This window comes from Misgurnus anguillicaudatus, chromosome 17 (genome assembly GCF_027580225.2).
Source record: "Misgurnus anguillicaudatus chromosome 17, ASM2758022v2, whole genome shotgun sequence".
Classification (NCBI taxonomy): domain Eukaryota; kingdom Metazoa; phylum Chordata; class Actinopteri; order Cypriniformes; family Cobitidae; genus Misgurnus; species Misgurnus anguillicaudatus.
In genome coordinates, this window is record NC_073353.2 from 280,001 (window position 1) to 293,868 (window position 13,868).

The window sequence follows — 13,868 nt, forward strand, 5'->3', positions numbered from 1 at the left end:
AGATCATTCTTCAACGTCTAATTATGGTCCATTGAAGGTTGAAAATGAAAATTGAAAAGACGTCAAATTTGTCCAACTTTTCAACGTTGAAAACAGGTCGTTCTTCAACGTCTAATTATGGTCCAGTGAAGATTGAAAATGAAAATTGAAAAGACGTAAAATTTGTCCAACTTTTCAACGTTGAAAACAGGTCGATCTTCAACGTCTAATTTTGGTCCATTGAAGGTTGAAAATGAAAATTGAAAAGACGTCATATTCGTCCATCTTTTCAACGTTCAAATCAGGTCGATCTTCAACATCTAATTTTGGTCCATATTCATCCATCTTTTCAATGTTGAAAACAGGACCACATTAACATACCAAATAACATTTTATAAAATGAAACAAAGCTTTAAAGGGTTATAATAACTTTAATAAAACAGCACATTTTAAATAGTGCAAACAGTCAAGTAACCAACAGATTTCACAGTCTGCAATAAACAGGTTGGTCCAATAACCAACACAGAGTGCAATAAACATATACCAACACAGATTTCAGAGCGCAGTAAACATAGGTCAGTCCAATGCAATGAGCCAGAGGTTTTCAAAGCTGTCCTGGAGGACTACTAGTACTGCACAATTTGCATGTCTCCCTCATTAGACACACCTGGTTTAAATTTTCAGCTCATTAGTAGAGACTGCAAGACTTGAACTGGGTGTGTAAGGTAACTGAATGAGGTGTGTCACAAAAGGGAAACATGCAAAATGTTGTTTCTCCGTTGTTTCAGCATGTATAACAGATTATCTAGCTGTCTTAGATTATGAGTTGAAAACGTGGTCAGTTGAAAACACGTAGTCAAACAGTCCAGCCAAAACTACTTAGTTGAAATCACGTCTTAACCAGTCCAAGGCGGACCGACTTATTTTCAACCATATTTCAACGTTGAAAGACCGTAATTGTTTACTGGTAGATTATGAGTTGAAAACATGGTCAGTTGAAAACACGTAGTCAAAAAGTCCAGCCAAAACTACTTAGTTGAAATCACGTCGTAAACCAGTCCAAGGCGGACCGACTTAATTTCAACCATCTTTCAACGTTGAAAGACCGTAATTGTTTACTGGGAGGTCCTCTGATATTTTTAGTCCTGTGCGAATTGGCATCTCTGTAATTTGGCCACCATTTGTTACCAGTGTGCCTTTTTTATTTATTTTTTTCTCAGTTTCTGTGCCTCTCGCACTGCAGCTGTGAAGCGCACATACAGAGACACATCCCTCCAATTTTTTTGGCTTTCATGGTGAAACTTGAGGGCTTTATTAGTATGTTTCTGATTTTAAACTTCTAATCAGTCTCTTTCGTCCATCTTGGTGATTAATATTAAAAATATGCAGGACTGTCAACATTTGCGATCTCTAAGTTTAGGTGGGGCTGTCTTTAAAGAAATTACAATTATGCAGTATTTGTGCACATGCACAGAACGAATGCAATACAGAAGGCAATACATATTAATATAGGACATTTTTAATTTGTATCTATGAAATTAAGTTGGAGAGATCATTTTTAGTCATTTGGCTTTTTTCATAATTTCAGAACAAGCTTACCTGCCATCCATAATAACTTATATTATATTCTGTGTGTTCCTTGGTCGAAAATATGTAGAAATATATGCGAGTAAAAAAGTACAGAACAAAAACATTTAGCACACGCGGAGCAAACAGAAAGCAGTTAATAAAGCAGACTCTCCGTAGATGACGTGCTGAAACAGTCGAGTCGGTAGATGATCATCATGTTTATGTTTCACGCAGATATTGTTGATGAAACACTTGCATATCTTAATGCCCAGGCGAGAGTCAAGTGTTCAGTCAGTTAATAATAAAGCCATCGGCGTTACATGCTGCAGTTACCTTGTCCACGGAGTGGACGTTGTTGATACACAAAGAAAAAACCTTATTAAAATCGGTTTTAATGCTGGTAAGCAATCAGTAATATTTTTGCGCCTTGTATTTGTGTTGTATTGAGTAATTTTAATCTTTAAAACTGCATCTAGAGGCAGAAGAGGCTATTCTGTCATCTCAGTTTCACTTTTTTTTCACACATTCAATGATTTAATGAAACGATTTGGTAATTATCTGAAAAGATCATGGTTCACATGATCATACTGTCAAGTAACTGCTCCTGATGGTGAGTTGAAGTAGTCCTTGTAAGGTTGCTGCAGTTCAAAATCAAGCTGCTACTAGTAATATCCATGTTTTGTTTGCCAGTTAACCAAAAAGCATATGACCTGTTATTGACTAGCGTGTAAATACCATAGGTAAATACTGGCTTTCTTCTTCTGTGTGACAAGTGACAGAACAGAAGCATGAAGTTTCGTAGCACCACCTTGTGTACCAGGATATACAACCCCAAAGCAGAAAAAGTTGGGACACTGTAGAAATTGTGAGTAAAAAAAGTAATGGAATAATTTACAAATCTCATAAACTTATATTTTATTCACAGTAGAATATAGATAACATTTCAAATGTTGAAAGTGAGATATTTTGAAATGTTATGCCAAATATTGGCTCATTTTGGATTTCATGAGAGCTACACATTCCAAAAAAAGTTGGGACAGGTAGCAATAAGAGGCCAGAAAATTTAAATATACATATAAGGAATAGTTGAAGGACCAATTTGCAACTTATTAGAACAATTGCCAACATGAAGGGGTGTAAAAAGAGCCTCTCAGAGTGGCAGTGTCTCTCAGAAGATGGGCAAAGAATCACTAATTCCCCATATGCTGCAGCGAAAAATAGTTTTCTGAGTTTCTCAGAGAAAAAGTGCAAAGAGATTGAAGTTAACATCATCTACAGTTCATAATATCATTCAAAAGTTTAGAGAATCTGGAACAATCTCTGTGCGTAAGGGTCAAGGCCGGAAAACCATACTGGATGCCCGTGATCTTCGGGCTCTTAAACGGCACTGCATCACATACAGGAATGCTACTGTAATAGAAATCACAACATGGGCTCAGGAATACTTCCAGAAAACATTGTCAGTGAACACAATCCACCGTGTCATTCGCCATTGCCAGCTAAAACTCTATAGGTCAATCAAGAAGCCATATCTAAACATGATCCAGAAGCACAGGCGTTTTCACTGGGCAATGCTCATTTAAAATGGACTTTGGCAAAGTGAAAAACTGTTCTGTGGTCCAACAAATCAAAATTTGAAGTTCTTTTTGGAAATCTGGGACGCCATTTTCTCTGGACTAAAGAGGACAATGACAACCCAAGTTGTTATTAACGCTCAGTTCAGAAGCCTGTATTTCTGATGGTTTGGGGTTGCATGAGTGTGTGTGGCATGGGCAGCTTACACATCTGGAAAGGCACCATCAATGCTGAAAGGTTTATCCAAGTTCTAGATACATATGATCCCATTCAGACGTCATCTCTTTCAGGGAAGACCTTGCATTTTCCAACATGACAATGCCAGACCACATACTGCATCAATTATAACATCATGGCTGCGTAAAAGAAGGATCTGAGTACTGAAATGGCCAGCCTGCAGTCCAGGGGCCTCATTTATCAAACGTGCGTACGCACAGAAGTGTGCGTAAAGTGTGCGTAGGAACAGTTTTACGCAAAGTGTGGAATTTATCAAATTGCACTTATACGTAGAAATGTGTGTAAATATACGCACACCTCTGAGTATGCGTACGCAGAGCATCTAGTGGTAGAATAGCGATACTACATATAGGACCCTGTTCCAGTGAGTAAAGAAGTGTCTATTTTTATCCACAAGCAGGTGTTAAAAATGATTAATGTCAGTATGGTAACAGCAAATAAGTATAATGATTTATTTGTGATATGTATCTGTATCTGCGAAAGCTCTACATGTGATTTGTATAAATGAAGTCTCTGACAAATGCTTGACACAGTGCAATGGCTTATCTTGCGTTATTGGAAGACTTGGCAAATATAATCCATTCCGCCGGTAGCGCGTTTTCAAAGATCGCGCCAATGATGCTGGTTATATATGCTGCTGTCTAAGGTGGAAAGTTGTCTGTCCTCCTCCAGTTGCACTCGTTTCACGTCGGTGTGCTGTGACGCGTTTTTTTTTGCTGATAATTTAATGTCAAACCACTTTTTTTATTTTTGGAAGTGTTCTCTCCTCATATTCAACGGAATTAAACTCACTGGTAACTGGTTTTCTTTTGTTAGTCATTCCTCCCGCACTAGGTAAACCAAACAGGATGTGTTATTAGGATTTAACCTCATCCACGAGTAACTCAATTTCTGTGTCTGTAAAATTCCTCTTTTACGCTCTCTTTGTCATTATTGCGATGAGGGAAAAAGCACAACCACGTGACATATAACGGGAGGTGTTGTCACCATATATGGTTCATTGGAGGCGTTTCGGAATGCAAATGACTATGAACGTGCACGAGCACGGTGCTTAAGAACAAGTGAGATTTATCATCAAGGATTACTTACTGATGTGCGTACGAACCACGTGCGCACGTTTGATAAATCCCGATTTTTTTGTACTTAGGCACATTCTAAATTTCATTCGTAGGTACAAATGTAGAACATTTTCTACGCAATGTTGATAAATGAGGCCCCAGATCTTTTACCCATAGAAAACATTTGTTGCATCATAAAGAGGAAGATGCGACAAAGAAGACCCAAGACAGTTGAGCAACTAGAAGTCTGTATTAGACAAGAATAGGACAACATTCCTATTCCTAAACATTCGTCCTCCTCCAGCTGTTCCTTATATGTACATTTAACTTTTCTGGCCTCTTATTGCTACCTGTCCCAACTTTTTTTGGAATGTGTAGCTCTCATGAAATCCAAAATGAGCCAATATATGGCATGACATTTCAAAATGTCTCACTTTCAACATTTGATTTGTTATCTATATTCTACTGTGAATAAAATATAAGTTTATGAGATTTGTAAATTATTCCATTACTTTTTACACACAATTTCTACAGTGTCCCAACTTTTTCTGATTTGGGGTTGTAGTATGTAGTATTATGTATTATTAGGCGCCATCTAATGTCCAGGGAGTGAATTTGCATCTCACTCTGCTTATCGTCAGTGAAAATCACTTGGGTGTAAAGGCAGAAAAACGTCTAATAAAACATCAATGATAAGCATGGACGTTTAACGTTGCGGTGTCTAAAGACCTGTACTCTGGATGGGCTGGTTCAATATTGCAGAACGCCAGTGTTAACTAAACACATCAGTGATCACTCCACAAACACAGTTACTTGCACAAAAATCTTACCTGTTCCTGCTGTACATTTTTTATCTTCTTTTTCCCACAGCAGTTGTATTTACTAGGAGACTCTGGCCCCAATAACCCATCCACTTCATGACAGGCTATGAGCTGGGAGGCAGGTATTTCAAGCTCCAGCCGGTAGGAAAGATTTCTCAGAGTGCAAATACAGTTCTCCACAATCTGTGGGAGAAACAACAGCATTTAATAAATAAAGTGTGTGTGTCTGTATCACAGTATGTATATGTGTGTTTGTGTGTGTACCTTGCTGTCAAAGTCAGAGGTGCTGACACAGGCTTTGATGACATGCAACAGTGAATCCACAAGTCCCTCGCAGCAGCGCATATGTTTCCTGGCCTCCTCTCCAGCAGAACTCAAGTTTCTATGTCAACATAACATTATTCTACTTAAATACTACTGTTTGTTTTTTAAAACGTACTTTCTGTAAAGATGTTTTGCAAGAATCTGGTTCGCAATGATATAACGCACTGCCCAAAACGGTCCCCTGCCATTAAAAGTTACCAAGGGGACTATTTTCGGTTGCTGCATAATATTATTGCGCCTCCTGCAGCCATGTTACAGCAGCAAAGTCCTTGATTATTATGCTAGAATGAGAGTATAGTTCCTAGCCATATCGGCCTAGAAAATCACAACTTTTATGTAACTACAGAAGGGTCAAGTTTTAAATAGGAAAACTATCAAAACTCCTTGATTATTATTTTAGGCACAGACTAATGGACTAATCAGATTCAATGGATTGTGCTAAGCTATGCTAAATTTGGATTCCAAAACGGTAAGAATGTTTAACTCTGGGGGAGCTGGAAAATGAGCATATTTGCAAAAAAAGTGCCGTGTCCCTTTAAAGAACCTAGGAAAACCTCTTGATTTTAGATGGAAGAATATAAAAGTTATCAGCAAAAAAGCTGTCTTCTCATTCAGCGAAATCTTTCCCTCTCTTCTTGAGGAGCATTGACAACTAGAACACAGAAGGAAATGTGAGTGGTGCTTGCAGTCGCAAAACTCGGGTCACAAAATGTTACAGTGGTGTTAATGAGTCAAAAGACCCCACCCCCATGTCTCTACAATGTTCTGATGCAGAGATATAGCTCTTGCAAAACCGGTTGATAAGGTACTCTCATTGATTGCTAGGGAGTGAATTGGCATCCACCGATGATCATATTCCGAGCCATGAAAAGAATAATCCATAATGACTCAAGGTTTTAGATGTACTGTTGCAATAGCTTTAGGCAAAAAATTTAAACTTTTCTATCTTAAAACCACTAGGTCAGGGGTCTCAAACTCAAACTGGCTTGGGGCCATTTCTAAGACAGACCTTTCATCGGGGGGCCGCAAAGCTATTTTAACGTTAAAAAAACACTATATTTCTGTAAATGTCATGTTTATTTTCTATTATTTAATATATAATAATGCTTGAAAATATATAAGCAGTGGTTTTATCTTTTTAATACACATTATTTTATAAAAGTAAGTAAATCTTTTCTTAACCTTATATAACTAAGACCTATTAAAACCTTGCACTAAACTAACAAATTTAATTTCTGTATAGATTCATAAACTATTATAAAAAATTACCACCAGTAAGTGTTTCTGTTTTGATTTATTTTGGATTGTTTTCAGTCATAGTATTGACTGCATTGTGTTCTTTGTTATTTCAGTTTTAATGAATTTTTTTTAACATATGTGGAAAAATATTAATAGGTGAAAGTGATCCTAAAACTTTTGAATGGGTAGTCAATGTTACATAGACTAGTTGGACAGAAAAAAAATAATAATATTGTCACCTATATTTTCTCTTCAAAAGTTATAATGCTAATTTATATTTATGATATATGTGGAGATAAATAGACCTTGATCCTTTCATGTTTCCTGACCATTACACTAGAGATTTTAAACATCCTAGTCTATCAAATAATATCTAAAGTATATTGTTTTGTGAAGAAAAAAAACACAGCAGGCTATTATATAGTTTATTGATGAGGCGCTTTTCAACAGAAAGAGTCAATCACCTGATTATTTGATACGCAGAAGCAGCGGTTAGCAACGCACTGCAAACGGAGTATGTGTGAAAGCACAACGGATGCTTGACGGATCGCACCGCATACGTACTGCAACACGCACCGCAAACGCACTGCATACAGAGTATGTGTGAAACAGGCGTAACAGCTGAGTATCCACCCGGAAGTAACAAATCTTCTCTAGACAAACACTACAAGGTCCCGATCAGATTAACTGATCGCATGTTGACAATGATATGATTGATGCGAGGTTCAGTTGAGGAATTAAAATCCGATTACGCATTCCGTTATCCTCGACATCACGGAGCGCGCGCGGTTCATGGCTGCGTAGCAACGGGTGACGCGACCCACGCCACGGAGCGCAACTTCCGCTCCCGAGCACTTTGGAAAGTGGAAAATGCTTTGACTCGTTTTAACGCGTTGTTAGACGCGAAATGTGAACGAACATTTTTTTAATCAAAAATCAAATGAATATAAAACAAAGGGAATAAAAATCTTTCTGTGTGCCAGATTATGTTATATTTTTGAAAGGTGACGCGGGCCGCAAATGGCCCGCGGGCCGGGAGTTTGAGACCACTGCACTAGGTTATAAGCACAGCTCACTGCTGACCGCTCAGCTGTCAATCTACTTACATGGGACTGCAGAGGTGACTTGACTCGAGTCTGACTTTTCAAGACTTGTGACTTGCTTGATTAAAGAATAAAAATGAATTGAGAACAAGATACTTGAGACTTACTTGAAATGGAAGACTCAACAAAGTTGAACTTATAATAAACAAACAGCAATAAACTTCAATAAAAGTCTGTGCCTTTAACGCTGCACAAATCAAACCGCACCAAACGTGGCAGACAGCAACGTTAGTCGAGCTCCACAAATATTCTCGTTCGCTATAAAGACTTTAAACTGGACTGTGCCACTTAAAAAAATATTTTTCCCGATGCAAAATATGCAATGCAAGAATTTCCGACAGGACAACCACAATGTCAAGAACCACAAGGAAAGGTATTGTTTGTCAGAATTTGGCCTTAGTTGCATATTATGTGTTTTTCTTATTAGAAATATGACCATTATCATTACTGATACGTCTCATAAAGTAGATGTATTGGGGAATTTGGCTATAACAGTGGGGTAGCCTGAATTATTATCTTGGGTATCTTAAAATGTGCAGGCCGCTCTATATTACATGTAGGCTATAATGTCTGTACTAAATGTGCACATTTTCAAGTGTTTGTGTGGACTGCGTGTAGAAAATAAAAAGCATTGCGCTTGCAGTTAATCCGTTGTCACGAGTCACGGTTCGCTTGCATGCGATTCATTCGATTCGCAGATTGACACGCAAATTTAAATAGGGAAAGTTTATCATTTGCACACGTTTCAAAGGCTTAACATTCAAATATTAACATTCAAGTGATTTTAAACAATTTAACCACAAAAAGGCACTAAAGTGAGCAGCTTTTTGTAACTACCCGCAGACGCACATGTGGTTGAGTGTGTCTGATCCAGCTCAAATCAGTCGTGATCATCCCTACACCATTCAAAGATCAGAATGCTTCATGTGTAGACTATAGAGATAGTTGCGCTACTGTCTCTCACACTGTAGTGCATTAAAATACATTTAGCGAACAGAACACTGAAAAACAACAACGTTTTTATGTGGAGCGACTGTTTGGAATTCGCCCTCCGTCTGTGTGGGTGCACGTTTAAGTGCCCTCAATAGTGCACACACAGAGAGACGCGTTTCAAAAAAAAAAACAAGGGAACATAAAATCTTTCTGTTCTTGACTGGACACATAGAAACAAAATTATCTACACACAGTATTCTTTTTCTGATAAAAAACATTTGTTTATGTCTTGAGTTTATGTATAGATTAGAGGCAGAAACCAGTCTGTGCTTCTCTTTAAGAGACAGTAACCTCAATTTACCTACTCAAATCTGTGTCATTAATGTTAATCAAACAACCCAAGACAAAGAGAAAATCAATTCTGTAGCTCTAAAAAATAATAATTATATTTAATTCATACAATAAAAACAGTGTTATTTTTTCATTTGATTCGATTTCTGTACCTAATGCAAATTTTAGACCTATCAAAAAATGACCCCTATTTATTTTAGTACTGGGACTTGACTTGAAACTTATCAGGACTTAGGGTGAACCCTTGACTTGACTTGATTTATCTGAACTGTGACTTGAGACTTGATGGTTAAGACTTGAGACTTGCTTGGACTTGAACATGTGTGACTTGTCCCACCCTCTGTGGGACTGCAAGACATTTATGGTCTACATTAACTCTTTCCCCGCCATTGACGAGATAACTCGTCAATTAAGAGAAAACGCTTTCCTGCCAATGACCATAATTTCCAGCTTTCCACAATAACGCTATTATCCATTTGGTATCCGCAACTTATACAACCCGGAAGTAGCGCCTCAGGTGAAAGAGAAATAACTCTGTGTATGTTTTAAAGATCAAATTGATCTCTATCAAAAGTCTTCAAAAAAATGGAATTATCTCAGCTTTTTGCTCAAAATTGGGTGTTTTTAAAGAAAACTACCCATATTTGAGAGGTGATAAAACTCTAATGTCTAAACTAATGAAGGTAGGATGAAACGTTATTTTTTTGTTTGAAAGAAGAGGGTCTGTTCTTTCATTTAATATATATTGTTTGTTTATAAAGAAGGACATTTTCTGGAAGGGATTAAGCTTTTGTGAAAATCATGAAAAATGCTGGCACTGGCTGGCAACTTTTTTTTTTTAAAAAAGCTGACGGGGAAAGAGTTAAAGGCAGGATAGGCAGGAATTATCTAAAACACTTTTTTACAAATTTGTTTAAACTGTCTTTATCTACCAATACATAAGCAAAATGTAAGTACTCTGAAAAAGAGAGTATAAAACTCGAGTGTCTGTATACCTTTCACAACGTCATGTTTTAAACACAGCTAATTATTTCCATTCGGGACGAAACAAATGATTGGCTTGTGCGACTATCACGCTCTCTCGCGACCATGGCTCCACCCATGTTGCTACAGGATCTGCCCACACCCAATTGATTTAAAAGTGCACAAGGCACGAAATCGCTTAGGTTACTCATGTAACCCCGGTTCCCTGAAATAACGGGAACGAAGCATTGCGTCAGTTAGCTGACGTTATGGGGGAAACTCCTGTTTACTCCGTGACTGAAGCCTATTGGTTAACGTCTGTAGAAAATACAGACCAATGAAGTTTGAGCCCGCGCGGGGCGTGGCACACGTCCTTATATAAGCCCGGGGAAATACGTCAAGAGCTCATTATTATTCGACTGAAGCACGCAGCCGAATAACACTCGCTGCGTAGACGTTTGTAGCACGGCCAGCGACGCAATGCTTCATTCTCATTATTTCAGGGAACCGGGATTACGTGAGTAACCTAAGCGTTCCCTTTCAATATGGTTCACTTCGCATTGCGTCAGTTAGCTGACGCTATGGGGGAACGTAATCCCATCCCGCCGTGCATACACAACAGGCTGAGGTGCCCTTACCGGAGAGACACTGCATGTGGCCCTATACCCAGCGTGTACATAGCTCTAGCGACCGTAAGTTAAAGCACCATATATGAGACAGTTAATACGCATACAGTGAAGTTTCTAAACGCACCATGATGCATATATAACAGAGAGGTTCCCTGAGCACGCCGCAAGTTTGTGCATGATTTATTAATAGGTAGCCATGACGGTGAGCTCGCAGCGCATGTAAGGCTTGTAAGGCAGGGACATCCAGGCTATAAAATCTGACAAACGTAGACGGTGAGGACCAGCTGGCGGCATTACAAATGTCAAAAATAGAAATCCCCGTAGACCAAGCCCACGATGAAGCTATACCATGCGTGGAGTGAGCTTTCAAACCGACAGGACAATGTTCATTCAGGGAGGCGAAAGCTAAAGCAATGGCTTTGACAATCCATTTAGGTAGCCTCTGTTTAATGAGCGGCATACCTAAAGAGTGTTGCGCGAAGCTTACGAACAGCTGATCTGACTTGCGGTATGAGGTAGAACGGTCTGTGTATATTCTTAGCGCTCTGACGGGGCAAAGCGTGTTCGGGGTTTGTTCGCCGTCCGCCGGTGGGAGGGCGAGAAGTGAAACCACCTGAACTCTATATGGCGTGGTCAAAACTTTAGGAATGTATCCCGCTCTCGGTCTAAGGATCACTTTGCTATCGTTAGGACCGAATTCCAGACACGACGGGTCAATTGAAAACGCATGTAAATCGCCCACTCGTTTAGTCGATGCCAACGGCAGGAGGAGAGCGGTTTTAAACGAGAGAGCACGCAGGTCAGCCTGCTCGAGGGGCTCGAAAGGGGGAACGCGCAGCGCTTTCAGAACCGTGGACAGATCCCAAGATGGGACCGTGTTAGGTCGCGGTGGGTTTAGTCTGTGAGCGCCTCTGAGAAATTTAATGACAAGGTCATGTTTTCCCACGGTGTGACCCGCGATAAGGGCGTGATTCGCCGTTATTGCCGCCAAATATACTTTAAGCGTCGAGGGCACGGGACTGCTGTCCAGCATTTCCTGTAGAAAGGAGAGAATATGCTCCACTTCACAGGTGTTTGGGTTTAAGTTTTCGTCGTGCACCAATCAGAAAAAATAGACCACTTTTGAGCGTAAAGGCGCCTGGTAGATGGGGCCCTAGCTTCTGATAGAGTATTTAACACTTGTCCTGAAAGGCGTGATGGTTGCCGTTCAGAAACCAAACGTGTAGATTCCATAGCTCTGGCTGTGGAAGCCATATCGTCCCTCTCGCCTGAGATAGGAGGTCTTTCCTCAGCGGTATTGGCCATGGTGCTGATGTTATCAGCTGCCATAGGTCGGGGAGCCACGGTTGATTGTGCCAAAGCGGGGCGATCAGAATTATCGCGCATTTCGTCTTTTTTATCTCTGCAGGACCTGTGGTAACAGAGCCACCGTACATTCGCGTGAGCCCATAATAAAAGCCGTTTCGCCAGCCTGGATAGGGAGCGAGATTTCAGCCCTCCTTGGTGGTTTATGAATGTGACCACCGTCATACTGTCCGACCGCACTAGAACGTGTTGATGTTGGACTTTCAGTCGAAAGTGTTGTAGCGATAAGATAACCGCCCACATCTCGAGGTGGTTGATATGTAGCTGAGACAACTTGTTGTTTCACGTACCGAAGGCGGGTTCGCCATCGCAGTGTGCGCCCCAACCCGTCGCAGACCCATCCGTAGTCACCACTTTCCTCCTGCTCACAGAGCCGAGCTCCGTGCCCGAGAGGAAAAGGTGAGGGGATGTCCATATCGAAAGCGCTTTCACGCAGCTGTACGTGATTTTGATTAATAAACGGCCCGACAACCAAGCACGGGGCGGAACTTTCACTTTTAACCAAAACTGAAGCAGTATTAGTGGGGATGCTGCTGCCATCAGACCCAGCATTTTCTGGAATCGTTTGAGAGGGAGATGTGAACCCGCTTTGAACGATGCCGCCTCGCGTCTGACCGTGAGCACGCGTTCCTGTGTAAGCCATGCCCCCATCTTTAACGAGTTGAGCGTCATGCCTAAGAACGCGATTCGCTGGGTGGGGGTAAGCAAACTCTTCTGGAGGTTGATTTTGAACCTTAAATTCTCCAAATGCTGGAGTACAACGGTCTTGTGCGCAATAATTTCCCTCTCTGACTGGGCTAGAATAAGCCAATCGTCGAGGTAATTTAATATGCGGATGCCGCTCTGTCTGAGAGGGGCGAGAGCCGCATCCGCACATGGTAAATGGGACCGTCTCTATTGCGTCTTTTAGTAATAAAGAACGCACCTCTTCCCTGAGGATCTGCATGCGATCGTCTGGGACAGTGGTGTAGAGAACGCCGCGAAACCGGGGTGGTCTCCAAGCGAATTGAAGTGAATAACCTTGTTGGATCACGTTTAGAATCTAGCCCGGCATACCGGGGAGCGTCGATAAGCTTATGGACGGTAAGCCGTGTGTGTGTGTACAGAGGAGGAAATTTGCTCTTTTTGTAAAAAGGTAAATAATTGTTTTTCGCTGTTACAGGGGGGGTGTGTCCAGCGCCCGAGGGGACTGAAACACGCAGAACTTTTGAGGGCGGGCCGGCCGAAGCGGGACTAGAGCCTCTTTTCCTCCTCAGACTCTCTTCAGGGTGGCGGCGGCGGCGGCGCCGGGTCCAGTGTGATCCGAGGGCGGGACTGCGGCGTCGAGGCGGGCCAGCCGATCATGCAGGATCCGGTTCAGCTCTCTGCTGGGGTTGAGCTGGCGCTGGCTTAGGGCGTTGAGCTGGCGGCAGTTTTGGGTGGCCAGTCTCAGACGCTGAGGCGGATCGTTTAGGAAGGAAATGCCGCATAGACTGCGACGATTTCTGTGCCTCAGTGAAGCGCTGGGTAAACCCCTCCACAGCAGAGCCGAAGAGCCCCGACGGCGACAAGGGCGAGTCAAGAAGGGCAACCCGATCCAAATCCTTGATCTCCGTCAGATTCAGCCACAGATGTCTCTCCAGAACAACGGCAGAACACGGGCAGAGGTGGGCGGAGACATCTTAGTGTAGCTGTGTTCGTCTGCGCCGTCCACTACGGGTGGAGTGAGGAGCACGCCAGGCT

The 13,868-nt window shown here is 41.3% G+C and overlaps 1 protein-coding gene across 1 annotated transcript in view; it reads right to left on the reverse strand.

Annotated features, from left to right (window-relative positions):
• LOC129451970 (plakophilin-4) overlaps positions 1-13,868 on the reverse strand; it is a 224,146-nt gene that overhangs the window by 46,088 nt on the left and 164,190 nt on the right. Inside the window, exons 14-15 of the mRNA XM_073854829.1 lie at positions 5,504-5,621; positions 5,249-5,422 (exon numbers count right to left, since the gene is read on the reverse strand). Of these exons, the coding sequence (XP_073710930.1) occupies positions 5,249-5,422; positions 5,504-5,621 (292 nt within the window). The remainder of the gene's footprint in view (positions 1-5,248; positions 5,423-5,503; positions 5,622-13,868) is intronic.